This window comes from Centroberyx affinis, unplaced genomic scaffold (genome assembly GCF_046629955.1).
Source record: "Centroberyx affinis isolate AG114_WGS23_722 - 3 ecotype Tasmania unplaced genomic scaffold, CSIRO-AGI_Caff_v1 ptg003272l_1, whole genome shotgun sequence".
Taxonomy (NCBI): Eukaryota; Metazoa; Chordata; class Actinopteri; order Beryciformes; family Berycidae; genus Centroberyx; species Centroberyx affinis.
In genome coordinates this window covers 104,779-117,500 of record NW_027281291.1, presented here as the reverse complement: position 1 = coordinate 117,500, position 12,722 = coordinate 104,779, and the positions used below count along the sequence as shown (strand labels likewise).

The 12,722-nt window shown below is 43.0% G+C and overlaps 1 protein-coding gene across 1 annotated transcript in view; it reads left to right on the top strand.

Moving 5' to 3' along the window:
- Positions 1 to 12,722, top strand: part of LOC139660315 (zinc finger protein 423-like) — a gene marked incomplete at its 3' end in the record, with an annotated part of 90,112 nt that overhangs the window by 16,335 nt on the left and 61,055 nt on the right. The window contains exon 2 of the mRNA XM_071538425.1: positions 11,802 to 11,864. Within this exon, the coding sequence (XP_071394526.1) occupies positions 11,802 to 11,864 (63 nt within the window). The remainder of the gene's footprint in view (positions 1 to 11,801; positions 11,865 to 12,722) is intronic.

Genomic DNA, 12,722 nt, shown 5'->3' with positions numbered 1-12,722 from the left:
AAAAGGGAAAATGGGTGACAGAGAGAGAGATGGATGTTAGAAGAGGGAGAGGGAGAGCAATGGTCAGGGGAGAAACACTGAGATAGAAGGGAGGGAGGGAGACAATAGAGAAGAGAGATGGTCAGGAGAGAGCTAATGAACGAGGGAAACAACAGAATGGGAGGTAAGGAGGGAGAGAGGGAGGGAGAGATGGATGAGATTGTAAAGACAGAAGAAAGAAGAGGGAGGTGGAGAAAGAAGGTGGCGAGAGAGAGTGGTGGACCGTTGTACTGTGCAGTAGTGTGTGTGTGCGCGTACATGTGTAATTAATGACAGCAGCAACTGTGTAAATATTTGTTTACGATAATATCATCATGATGCAGAGGCAGAACTTTGTTTTTGCTTCTTTTGTTCCACTTAGCTTTGCTGTGTTCTCTCCTCTCCTCTCCTCTCCTCTTCTTTCCTTTCCTTTCCTCCTCTCCTCTCCTCTCCTCTCCTCTCCTCTCTTTTGGTTTCCTTTCCTTTTCTCCTCTCCTCTCCTCTCCTCTCCTCTCCTCTCCAAAAAGTAAATCAAACAGGAGACAGGCAGTTTGGATAGTAACATTGTTTTCTAAAATAGATTGTGAGGATAATCATGTATGGGAAATAAGCAAGACGAGGTGTTTACTGTAAATTGTAAAGGACGTAAATATTACAATTGGAAGTGACTTGTGCCGCAGTCTGTATTTTGCGGGGTAGAAATCAGAATTGAATGTATGTACCGGACACGCATTGTCAAGTGTAAATGTAATCCAGCAAAATCATATCTAGACACAATCCTGATTGGAGATAAAAGTTAATGTCAGGTGTAAAGGTCAGGGTTTTTTGAGGTTTAATGATACAGAGTCCCATCTATGGTGAACTGGCAGGACGGTTGACTACCAGTCTTGAAAATGAGATGGCACCAAACTTCACTAGTCAACTGTTAGATGGTTGAGACAGCCTTCTTCCCTTTGTCTAGAACCACTGATGTCTACCTTTTTTCAGTACTGAACTGAACTGATCTCTCTGTCTCATCCACTGATCTCTAGACCTTTACTGTTAGCATTTTCCCCTCCTGGTACTGGTGACTAAACTTCATATTTTAAAGAGAAATTGGGATGAATTAATGCTCTCATGGCTGATTTCTTTCCGCTTAAATGATAAAGGTCTCATTTCTATATTAAAAATATGCTAATATCAATAAAATCAGTATGTCAGTATGTACTGTGAAATACAGAATACTGTATGTTAATATGTGTCTGCACCAATGTTACCAAGACCAATTACTGTATGTTTTTTTGTACTTGAAGAATTCAGATTGTGATTTTAGTTCCTATTTTGTGTGTGTGTGTGTGTTTGTGTGTCTTAAGGCACTGTGGACACCCTGGTATGATTGTGTGTCTGGCTGTGTAATGAACCATAGCAGCCTATTGCGATGCAGACAGGAGTGTTGTGCTTTTGGGGTACAAGTTGGTGGGGGTAAATGTAGGTGTGCTTACGCCTGTGTGTGTGTATGTGTGTGTGTGTGTGTGTGTGTGTGTGAATGAGTATTTGTTGGGATTGTATAGTCAGCGGGTGTTATTGTACACAGTTTATTATATGTTGTCATGGCTTTGTGTGTGTGTGTGCATGTGCACATAACAGATGATGTGGTGCTCTTGTATGCTGTTTATTGTATGCTCTCTAGGCTGTGTGTGTGTGTGTGTGTGTGTGTGTACAGCATTCTTACCTTTGCTCCGGGCAGTAGCTTGCCCCTTGCTGCTAGGGTCTTGTAACACACACACACACCCAGACACACACATACACATACAGTACACACACACACACACACACACACACCGGTTGCAGTTTGAATTTGAACACACACACACACATTCTCCTGCAAACTACAGTCTCACAGATAGACACACAAACTCTCTTTCTTTCCCTGTGACACACAAACACACACACACACACACACACAGTGTATAGTGTACATACTAATAGTGTCCATTGGGAGAGGGGCAGAGTTTTTTGTCAAAGACTTAATCAGATGGCCAGTGGCATACACACACACGCGCACACACACACACACACACACACAAACACAGACACACTGGCCAGGGGGGCCAGCTGTAGTCAAATTATGTATTCTGTATATGCCAGAGCCCCAGACGTGTGTGTGTGTGTGTGTGTGTGTGTGTGTGTGTGTGTGTGTATATTAAATATTCTCTGTAACAAAGAGGGGTGTAAGCTGATCTAAAATGCTGACCAGGTGCTTGATACAAATGGCTTTGCGATAGAAAGATCCTGGCACACTGGATCGATGTTCCCTCACTGGTTTATTCAGCACCTCAACTGGTCTTGAGGCAAATGCATGAGTTTAGGTTGAAATGTTGCTGATTGAACCACTAAGGGCGTTTTCACACCTGCGCTTTTAGTCCGGTTAAATCGGACTCTGGTTCGTTTTCCCCCTTGCTGCGATTCGTTTGTGTGAACACAGTAATCACACTCGGGTGCGGACCAAAACAACCGCACCGAGACCCTTTAGGGGAGGTGGTCTCGGTCCGGCCAAACGAACTCTGGAGCGGTTCGTTTGTGGTGGGAACGTGACCCGACCTCAATCCGACCCGCCTCTGCAAGTTTGAGCTAAACGGCTCCTGTAGCCAGGTATAGCCAGTATAGCATTTTCAAGACGTTTCCTCGAAGTGCATTCGGCATTCTGCTGGTACAGTTTTGCCTGGTATATTGCCCAGATAATTACAACAGTTATGAGCAAATGCCAACTCTGCCGTTGCTCCATGTTGCGTAGCAATGTGCACTAGTCCAGAACACAGGACCTTCTCCCTGTATTTACTTTCTTGCTCCCGCCCCACACACATCTGACCAATAAGCGGAGTGAACGTTCTCACGTGGTTTGTAGTGATGCATTTTGGTTCGCTTGGATTTTTCTCCGTGTGAAAAGAAACCGAACCAAGGAGAAAACGCAACAAGTTTACAAACTCATCAACTGATTTGGACCAGAGCAAACGAACTATAGGTGTGAAAACGCCCTAAGGGAACATCGGTCCATAGTTCACCTCTTCACTATATATCCTGGGAGCAGTCCAGCAGAGTCTTTCTCTCACTGGAAGAAGTATTGATCTTAACAAATCAATCCTGTATTGTGTCTAAAAATCATATTTTTCTTTCAACAAAATAATTGGTGTGAGAGATCATTTCACTTGTTTCAAGTGCAAATCAAGAGACATTTTCTTGATACCAGGGGATCTGCCTCATTCTACCTTGTTTCAAGATATTGACACGTGTCTCTAGAAAATTCCTGAAACAAGTGACACTGCATTGGAAACAAGTGGAATTATCTCACCCTGTTGGCAATTTTCAGGCTGAATACGAGACAAAAGTTAAGATGGACATTGATGACACACTAAGGTGTCCCAGGGGTTCACAGAGGCAACAACACTTAGCATTTCCATGACTTGGGGAACACTGTGTTATGAATGTTTTTGGGAGGCTTAATTGTTCTGTGTGCGTGTGTGTGTGCACGCATGTGTGCGTACATGCTCCTAGGATTCCCACTAGCATCCTGTTTGCTTTGTGTTCCTTCCACACACAAACACACTCTCTCACACACATCATGCTCGGGGGGTTTTGTCGGTGCTAAATTGACGTGGTGTGTTTGTGATGTCGTTGAGAGCAGATTGTTTGATCTCTAGCCCTCTGCTGTCTCAGTGATTATTGGCTCGCCTACAGCTACGCTACCGCTGTGTGTGTGTGTGTATGTGTCTGTCTTTATGTGTATGTGTGTGTGTGTGGTCATATTACAGCTTAACACTGCTTAGCAAGGCTCTAAAACGCTAACAGCATCCCCCCCGCCCGCCTTTCTCTCTCTTCAGTAAAGCAACAATTAACAGAGAAAGAAATTTCAGTAACCTATGAATAAATCATGTCAATGTGTGTGTGTGTGTGTGTGTGTGTGTGTGAGAGTATGAATTCCTTTGGGATGGCCTTTGTTTTTTAACTTTTAAATAAAAGTCTGAGGAAAGAGACAGACACAGCCACAAAGGAGTAGCCTAAATGCAATAAAGGAAGGATTAACAGATGAAAAACCTGAAATGAAGGGGTGAGTTTATGAGGTGAAGTGAGGGACAGTGTGAAGTAAGAGTGGAAACAAGGGGAAACTACATGTGCTGTGTTGACAAAGTTGACAAGGGGAGGAAAGAATGGATGGGAGGAGGGAGGAGTCAACCGTTTCTGTTTAAGGGTAACAGGGCTTTCATGTGTGGGGAAGTGAGATGCCGTGAAACACACACACACACACACACACACACACCCTCTGTTTCACACATACTCACAAGTCCACATTTGCATGCAGAAAGAGTCATGTACTTGGACATGCTCAGTTTCCAATAACCAAGTTCTCTCTCTCTCTCTCTCTCTCTCTCTCTCTCTCTCTCTCTCTCTCTCTCTCTCTCTCTCTCTCTCTCTCTCTCTCTCTCTCTCTCTCTCTCTCTCTGTCCCTCTCTCTCTCCATATTTTCTCCCTCTCGTCCCTCTCTGTACCTTTTTCCCTAATGGTGTACACTTCCTACAAGTTCGCATACACAAACCCACACACTTTAACACTCCTTCTCTCTCCTTTCTAATATGCGTAAGCACACTCACATACAAGGCTTCAGTTGCACACATACGCACATACACACACCTTCCTCCGACCCCCTGGTGTGCGCAGGGTTCACAGTAACGGTTTGTGTGTCTCTGGAGGGGGACAGAGGGAGGATATGGGAATCTAAATAAAGCTGTGTGTGCTTGGCTAATGAAACACAGTGTATTCCCCACAGTCTCATCAGGAAAAATGGGCTTTTATCGGAAGCAGAGCTACCACCACAGTTCTTCTAGGTCTTTCTAACAACCGAAACATGTAAAACTCTTCCTAACTACCAGACGAACACAGCTTAATCATAATTTTTCCTCTTCTGTTTCTCAGGGAAAATAAATTTTATGACAATGGCAGAATCTCTGTAATAACAACAAAATGTCTGAAATTACAGTGCGCGCGCACACACACACACACACACACACACACACACACACACACACACACACACACATACACACACACACACACACACACACACGTCAGCTACCACTTGACTTCTTTCTATTACATTCTGTTAGTCTGTAATAGAGTGGATAGTGACCAAGAAATGTCTGATGGCATAATAATCTTGTTTTCTATTTCTCTTGCTCCCTTTTTCTTCCAATCTGTATTTTGAATAGACCCTTGTTCTTTTTCTGGCATACTCTTCTCTTCTCTTCTCTTCTCTTCTCTTCTCTTCTCTTCTCTTCTCTTCTCTTCTCCTTTTTGCGCTCCCTTGCTCTACCCCACCTCTTTTCTGTTTCTGTCTGCTGTGTTTGGCAGACAGGTTAGTCATGGTGTGAGGTCTCTATCCTCACTGGGTTCTGTTCAGACAGACATAAGCCGTGAGGAGTCACAAGTCAAAACACTTTGTGTGTCTGTGTGAGTGTGTATCTGTGTGTGTGTTTGTCCAGGGATCTATTAGTCCATTAGTAGCCCACCCTGTGGTCGACATCTGGCCCTCAGAACCAGCTCCAGCCCCAGACTCGGTAAGAGCTCCAGGACCGAGCCCAGTTGAGCTCGCCTGGACCACTGGTTCCCAAACATTTTGTTCCTCACCAAATGAACAGTTTTGGTGCTCTCCTGTTGTGTGGGCTAATGAAACAAAATTAACTTAAATGGACGATCACACAGGCTGCCCACAGAACAGTGAAACAGTAAATGACACTGCATAAGTACAATTAATTAAATGAAAATATGTCAATTTTGGGACAATGGATTTATTTTTACCTGTGAAAACCAACGGCCATTGGCATAATACAGAAAGATTAAATCAATTTTTTTGGTTGTTGTTGATTTGTTTGTTAGCCAGTGGTTCACCACCATCTCGGCTATCTGGCTGTTTGTGTGGGAATATAGGCCTGCTAGGCACACACACACACACACCCCTGTGTGTGTGTGTGTGTGTGTGTGTGTGTGTGTGTATGTACATGCGTGCATGTGTACATACACACACACACATACACATACATACACACACACACACACGTAGAGAGAGAGAGAGAGAGAGAGAGGGTTTTTATCCCTTTGTATGCGTTGTGCGTACAGTTGCCTGCAGGTTAGAAATGGGAGGAGCACCACTTTGGTTGTGTACATTTTTGTAATGGTGGAAAAGCAAAGCAGTTGACATTGGTGTAAATCAGGATTTTCCTCATATGTGTCAAAGTGGTTTGAAGTAATCATGGTTTTTGTTTCATTTTCATCTCCGTTCTGGGCCCAGTTTTGGTTCTAGTTCAGGTCACAGCAGTATAGTTGTTCTTATACTGTACAATGCAGTAATAATGATTATTTGATACTTAATTGATTCTCGTAGGGGACATTTCTTTTGCCCCCCTCTACAGGGAGGTCAGAGGTCAACTACAGAACAGCACCCACAGAGCTGGCAGGGATTCAGTGCTTTGCTCAGGGACACTTTGGCAGGGTGGATGCTTCTGTTTCTCAGGGAAACAGAAGCATCCACTGACAGACGTTGTGACCTTATTCCGACTTACCTTCCCTCGCATACAGTATATATAAGACTAGCAAAAAGCATCTTATAAAGGGTAAGAAACGTAAACTTAAATGTACGAGCTTTAGTGTGGTTTGCAGAGGTCCACAGGTGTGGAATGAGCTTGATAACACCATAAAAATGTCATTATCTGTGTCTGTTTTCAAAAAGAGCTTAAGGCAGCAGTTGTTGCTAAAATATGTTTAAGCTTGAATACCCTGAATGGCTGGGGACTTCTAAACTAGTTACTCTACTCTGAAATCCATTCAAATTGTACTGTTATTTCCACTTGCCGTATGTCTCTATTTATTGTATCTTACCTATTTAATCAATGTTTAAACTGAAGGAATAGCCTAAATGTCTTAGGACCATTTAGTAGTACTGTTTTAGGGTCTTAGGTTAGTCTTAGGTGTTTTTTTGGTTGTAAATGTTACTGTATAATACATGCACTTTTTCAAATCTAGACGTGTTAGTAAACATATATTTTAAATACTATCTGCTTAGTGTCTGGGCCCCTTTTCTCAAGCTTCAGATAGCTTATCCGGGTGTCCCATTTCACATATCTCCATTATGTCTCATATGATTGTACTTGTATTTTAACTGATTTGTGAATAAACTAAACTGAACTGAACTGAAACTGAACTGCTTGCCAACACGAGGGTTGAAACCATAAGACATAACTGAAAACAAATTGTATTATTGTGGCTAGTACAGCACCATAAGAGCAAGAAGTTATGAATAAGAGTTTTGTTGATTTGTTGAGACTTTATATATCAGAGTTTTGGGGGATGGGGGTTATTTTTCTGCATTTTCTCTAGTAGTGGTGGTTGTTTTCTTGCTGAATGGACAGATGGAAGAACTACAGTATGAATGGATGGATGGAAGAACTACAGTACTGTGCAGCAGCCTAGTCTTGTGCCTCAGAAGTGTTTGCATTGGATGTGATCAACACAGTGATGTCATTGCCTACTGTAGAAACTCTCACTGATTCTCTGGTCCTGTGAAATGCTTCATTTGAATTTGACAAAAAGGTATTTGTTTTACACATTTTTTTCTGCAGTCTGCAATACTTGAATTGTGGAGTTGGAAATTGGAAATAAAATGAGAAATGTATGGAGCTGTGGGCTGGGGCATATGCTGTGTACTCTTCAAGTTGTGTGTTCAACCCTGGCTGTTGGACTTTGCCGTGTGTCATCCCATCTGTGAATTTCTTACATTTCCTGTCACTCTGTGCTATCAAACAGAGCAGTGATTTCAGAAAAACAGGTTGCAGCAGGGCAATTTTCAGGGTCAACCTTTTGTTTTTGTTGGGGGATTGGGGGGACGGGGTGGTGGTGAGAGGGAATGAGACCACATGCATAGGTGTGTGTGGCTGTGTGTGTCCATGCTCTATTGGCTCCAGGAGCATTCGTGTATTGGACGGAAATCCCAGCTTGGTGTTAGTTTTGGCCAGTAGACGATGAAGTCATTCCTTTTATACTGTTAGCTGCAGCTGAAAACTCCAGTGTAATTTTTTCAGGGCTGGGTAGCTTACTTTCACAATGTAACCTGCTACGGATCACCCTAATGGAGGAATTAGGCCGCGGCTATACAGCAAGTGCAGTTCCTGGAGGTCCACCTTGGAAAGTCAAGGATTTAGTCTTTTTCCAACGTGATCTCGAGAGACATAAATTATCTACACAATTTCAGTATATGTTTTGTTCCAAGCAAAGGCTTGAAACCTGCAGTCTCTTCCTAAAGGGCATTGATTAAAACTTTTGACACCAATGTAGCATAAAATGGAAAAGTGGAATGATGATCTTCCAAATAGACAACCAAAAATGTCTTCAATCTTTTAACCCAAATTGTTGTGGAGGCACTCAGTCTCATAATCCCTCACTATTTCTTTTTCAGAATGAGGGATAAATCTAGATTGATTCACATTCTAAATTGAGTCTAAACTTATAGTTAGTACTGTAAATATCTGTGTCTACAACTACCTTGTATTTTCCATTGCAGTAAAGAAACCAACGTTATACTGGACCTTGATATTTTGCACAGCAGTTAGTCAGTGTGCACCACTGTGAGCTGAAAAAAATGTCTTGATAGGATTGTTAGCATTCCGCGTTAAAAGCGTTGAGTGCATCTAGCTGCGATGTAGCTTGTCAGCCTGCATATAGCCTATGACCACAATCATTGGGTTTAATAAGAAATGTAAAGTGTTATCAAGATGGGCAGCTGAAGGACAAATGTCATTGCTCCCATAAGCTGATAAGTGCGTACTGAAACTCAAAACATCAACCCATATCGCATTAAGATGCTGCCCTAGGGATGGCAAAATATATTATTATATTAAAGGTTGGGCTCCGTTGAGCTTTCCACATATGTTGGACTAGGACAAGTCAACACTGAAAATAGGGTTAAACTGAACCTGGGCACACTCAACAATTTGTTTTTCTTCTTAAAGGAACACTTCACTGATTTATAGCTTCTTGTTTTCATGTGTCCTTTTGGCCCGGCTTAAATGGGAGGATGGGGGGGGGGGGGTATAGATGGAGTTGATGAGGATGTAGAGTGGGGATTACGAGGAGAGGTATAGTAAATGTGTGTGTGTGTGCGGCCGGGGGGGGGGGGGGGGGGGGTGCTGGAGAGAGCAGAGGATTTTGAAGGATGAGAGGGAGAGGTGAGGGTGTGATAAGTGAGAAATCGGGGGGTGGGGAGGGGGGTGTACAGGAAACCCTATTGTGTGGTGGCTCCAGCCATTTCCTGTTTGTGTGCCAGCTGTACTTCCTCCTTCCTGTTGTACCCAGGAAGTCAATGTCACATTCCAGCTCTGATCTCCTGTGTGTGTTCATGTGTGTGTGCATGCATGCGTGTGTGTGTGTGTGTGTGAGAGAGAGAGAGCGATCTCAGGACATTGCTTTTGTCATACCTGCCTGTTTGTTGCCTCCCCGGTCTATTATTAGAGGTTTTAAAGAAGGTACATTAAGGTAAACATTTTCAGAGACAAATGCGTACACATAAATGCATGCGTAGAATGCATGCCTGTGTATACACACCTGCTTGAACTTTTTTGACTCCAAAAATCCCCCCCAGATTTTTAGAGACTCTGTTGGAATCCAAAGTTGGGGAAAAAAAAAAGAAAAAATTAAAATGGGTCCCCAAATTTATCTAGAGAAAAAATAGATTCTTGTATGACTGGAAAATTCAAATTTTGGTGGAGGCCGTGTTTGAAGTGCCACATGTGTTGGTGTTTGTTGGATCAGCTGATGTGGTGCATGACTTATGTGTCCTGCCTGAACAACGCAATGCTTCATTTCAGTCAGGAACATTCTAGTCATGAAGTTGAAACCATTATTGTATGATTGTATGACAACTTCAAGCCTACAGACTGTACCTGGCTTATGTGTAACAACAGCATGTTGCAAATTCCCCTTAAATGCTTACGCTGCCCTTCTTATTTGAGGTGTGTAAGCTCAGCAGCTTGCACAGCGCCCTCAAATGAACATACGCCAAGGTATGTGCTTCCAGTATCTTGATTTATGGGAAATATAATATGCCACTAAATGTACCTAGCCTATGTGTAGCAACAGCATGTGCTTTTCAATGAGGTGACAGCTAGCAGCATGTCAGTGTCTTCATGCATATGGCAAAATACACACTGTAATTTACAGAAATAACCTTAATTGAAAATTAAGCCCAGCCAAACAACTAATAATGATACATATTTAGTAGTAAATGCAACTAGCTGTAAATAGATAGGCTTGCAACATGATAACAAGAACAAATCTATTAAACCTTTATACTTAGCTTAGGTGAAATTGCAGTGGCAGGAGAGAAGAAGGGGCATTGGAGACTGCAGTTCCCAGCATTCTTAGCAGTGACGTGACGTCATTTGCATGCAATGAAATCCCTTGGGAAGGGAAGGCCCTGAGTTGCAGATACTGCAGATGGACCGGAGCAGGATACAGACCGGTTTCCAGGGCTTGACTGTGGGCATTCATATGACCAAGTGAGGTCTGGATTATTATGAAAGGCCGTTGGGTTTGAAGTTATCCAAGTTTGGACTCTCGCCTCTGGCAGCAGTCATGTTCCCGTGACGAAGCCTTCTTGAGGTGGTAGGAGCAGACTTTTATTTGCCAGGCGAGAACTCTGACGGCGGGTTTGGATAGAGGTGATATTGGTGCTGTCATTTTGAGCTCTACATTCAGGTTTTTATTTGAGTATCCAAAATAAAATGTTCTGCCTCGGAGATTCTTCATCTGGTTCAAAGCAAGATGTCTTAAGCATGAGACGCCACAAAAGACAGTGTTTGTTTCTCGTCACGAGCAAATACTGATCCATGTAGAAATCTTGTGTGATAATGAGAAAGCAGCACAGCCAGTCAGCGGCAGCATGTGGCAGGTAGGAACCACAGGAATGATTGAGGAGCTGACAGACTAAATGGCCGCCTTGTTTGAAGTGCCAAAAGTGATTGGTGTTTGTTTAGATCAGCTGACAATCAGCTGATGTGGGGCGCTTGACTTGCGTGTCCTGCCTGAACCAACGCAAAGCTTCATAAATTTGTCACTACTCAGTGTCCTTCCATAGAGAACATGTTTGGAGACCCAGCAAAGTGCCAGGAAAGAATTTACTACCTAAAAAGACGGTATTGTGAGTGCGTCAAACACAATAGAAAAACCGGGTCCAAGCCTATGAATCACATACCATCCATCTGGACAGTACTAGAAATGATAGAGGAGGTGGGAGTTGCTGAAAAACACTAGGCTATTTGCCTGGTAGTTATTACTCTCGTGGGGACGTGCATCCTGTAATAATCACAAATAATGTTGATCTGCATGGAATGTAAATCACTGGATCACTCTGATAAAAACAACATAACCAGACCTCCTCTAGTACTACTAATGCTGTCCAGACAGGGCTTTTGTGTCATATATATTACAGTCTGCTTTTGGTATTGTTTTCAAATTAAACTAAACTTCCTTGGTCTTGTCTCCGACTCTACTTGACCCAGTCTTAGTTTGTCAAGGCATGAGACTGAGATGGTCTCTGCCTTGTAAACACCCACAACATATTATGGGTTGGAATCCTGGCTCCTGGTATACTTTGCTCTCCACGTAGAAAATGGTGCAGTCCTTGCTTGCTGACACAAGTACTAAACCTCTCTTTTTTTTATTTCTCTCTGTCTCTCTCCCTGCCCCTCTCCTTCTCTCTCCAGCGGTGGAAGAAGGGGAGTCTTCAGAGTGTGGGGGAACCTGGGATGAATCGACTGTCCAGACAGGTTAGTGCACACACACACACACACACACACACACACACACACACACGCACACACAATTTGTAATATCAATTCCACATGGTTTGTAATGGCCTGCTCAGAGGGATATCAGGGAGTGGAGGGAGGGAGAGATAGAGAAATAGAAGGAGGGAGAAAGAGGGGAGTTATGGAGATATGAAGTAGAGAGAGATAAGGATGGAAAGATAGGTGAGAGTATGGGGAGAAGGAAGAATCCTAAATGAGAGAAAAGAATAGATTTGAAGGGTGAAAGAAGGAATGAGAGGGGAGTGAGGAGGAAGAGAGAGAGAACTCACTGGTCTCAGGAGTCAGATGGAGGGGAAAGAGAGATGACAGCAGGGATATGGAGAGAGAGAGATGGAGGGAACGAGAGAGATATTTGTATGCTTTCACTAGTCTCTGTAGTCTGGTGATGTCCTGGGAGGAAGTGTGAGAGATGGTAGGGCTTTTCTTTTCTTGGATTTTGTTCTTTTCTTGGATTTTGTTTTTCCTTGTGGTTTCTCCAAACCAACTGTTCTCCCTTTCTCCCTCTCTCTGTCTCTCCCTCCCTCCCTCCTTCCATCTTCTCTTTTGCCTAGTTTCCACCCTTGGATGGAAACTTGAAAATTATCCTCACTAGCCCTTTAGCCTTTAATGGCAAGGGAACAGACATGGCATTCAACTTGGACCCACCAGTCAGCTCCAGATCCCCAACTTCCATATATTATAAATTAAGAAATAAATCTTTTGCCTAGACAAGAAGAAGACAATCATATGGATTTTTATTTTGCAGGACAACACAGAGTTACTGTACGACCATAGAATACTCATGAATGCAGGCTCCTTGTGACCCTCATGCTATAT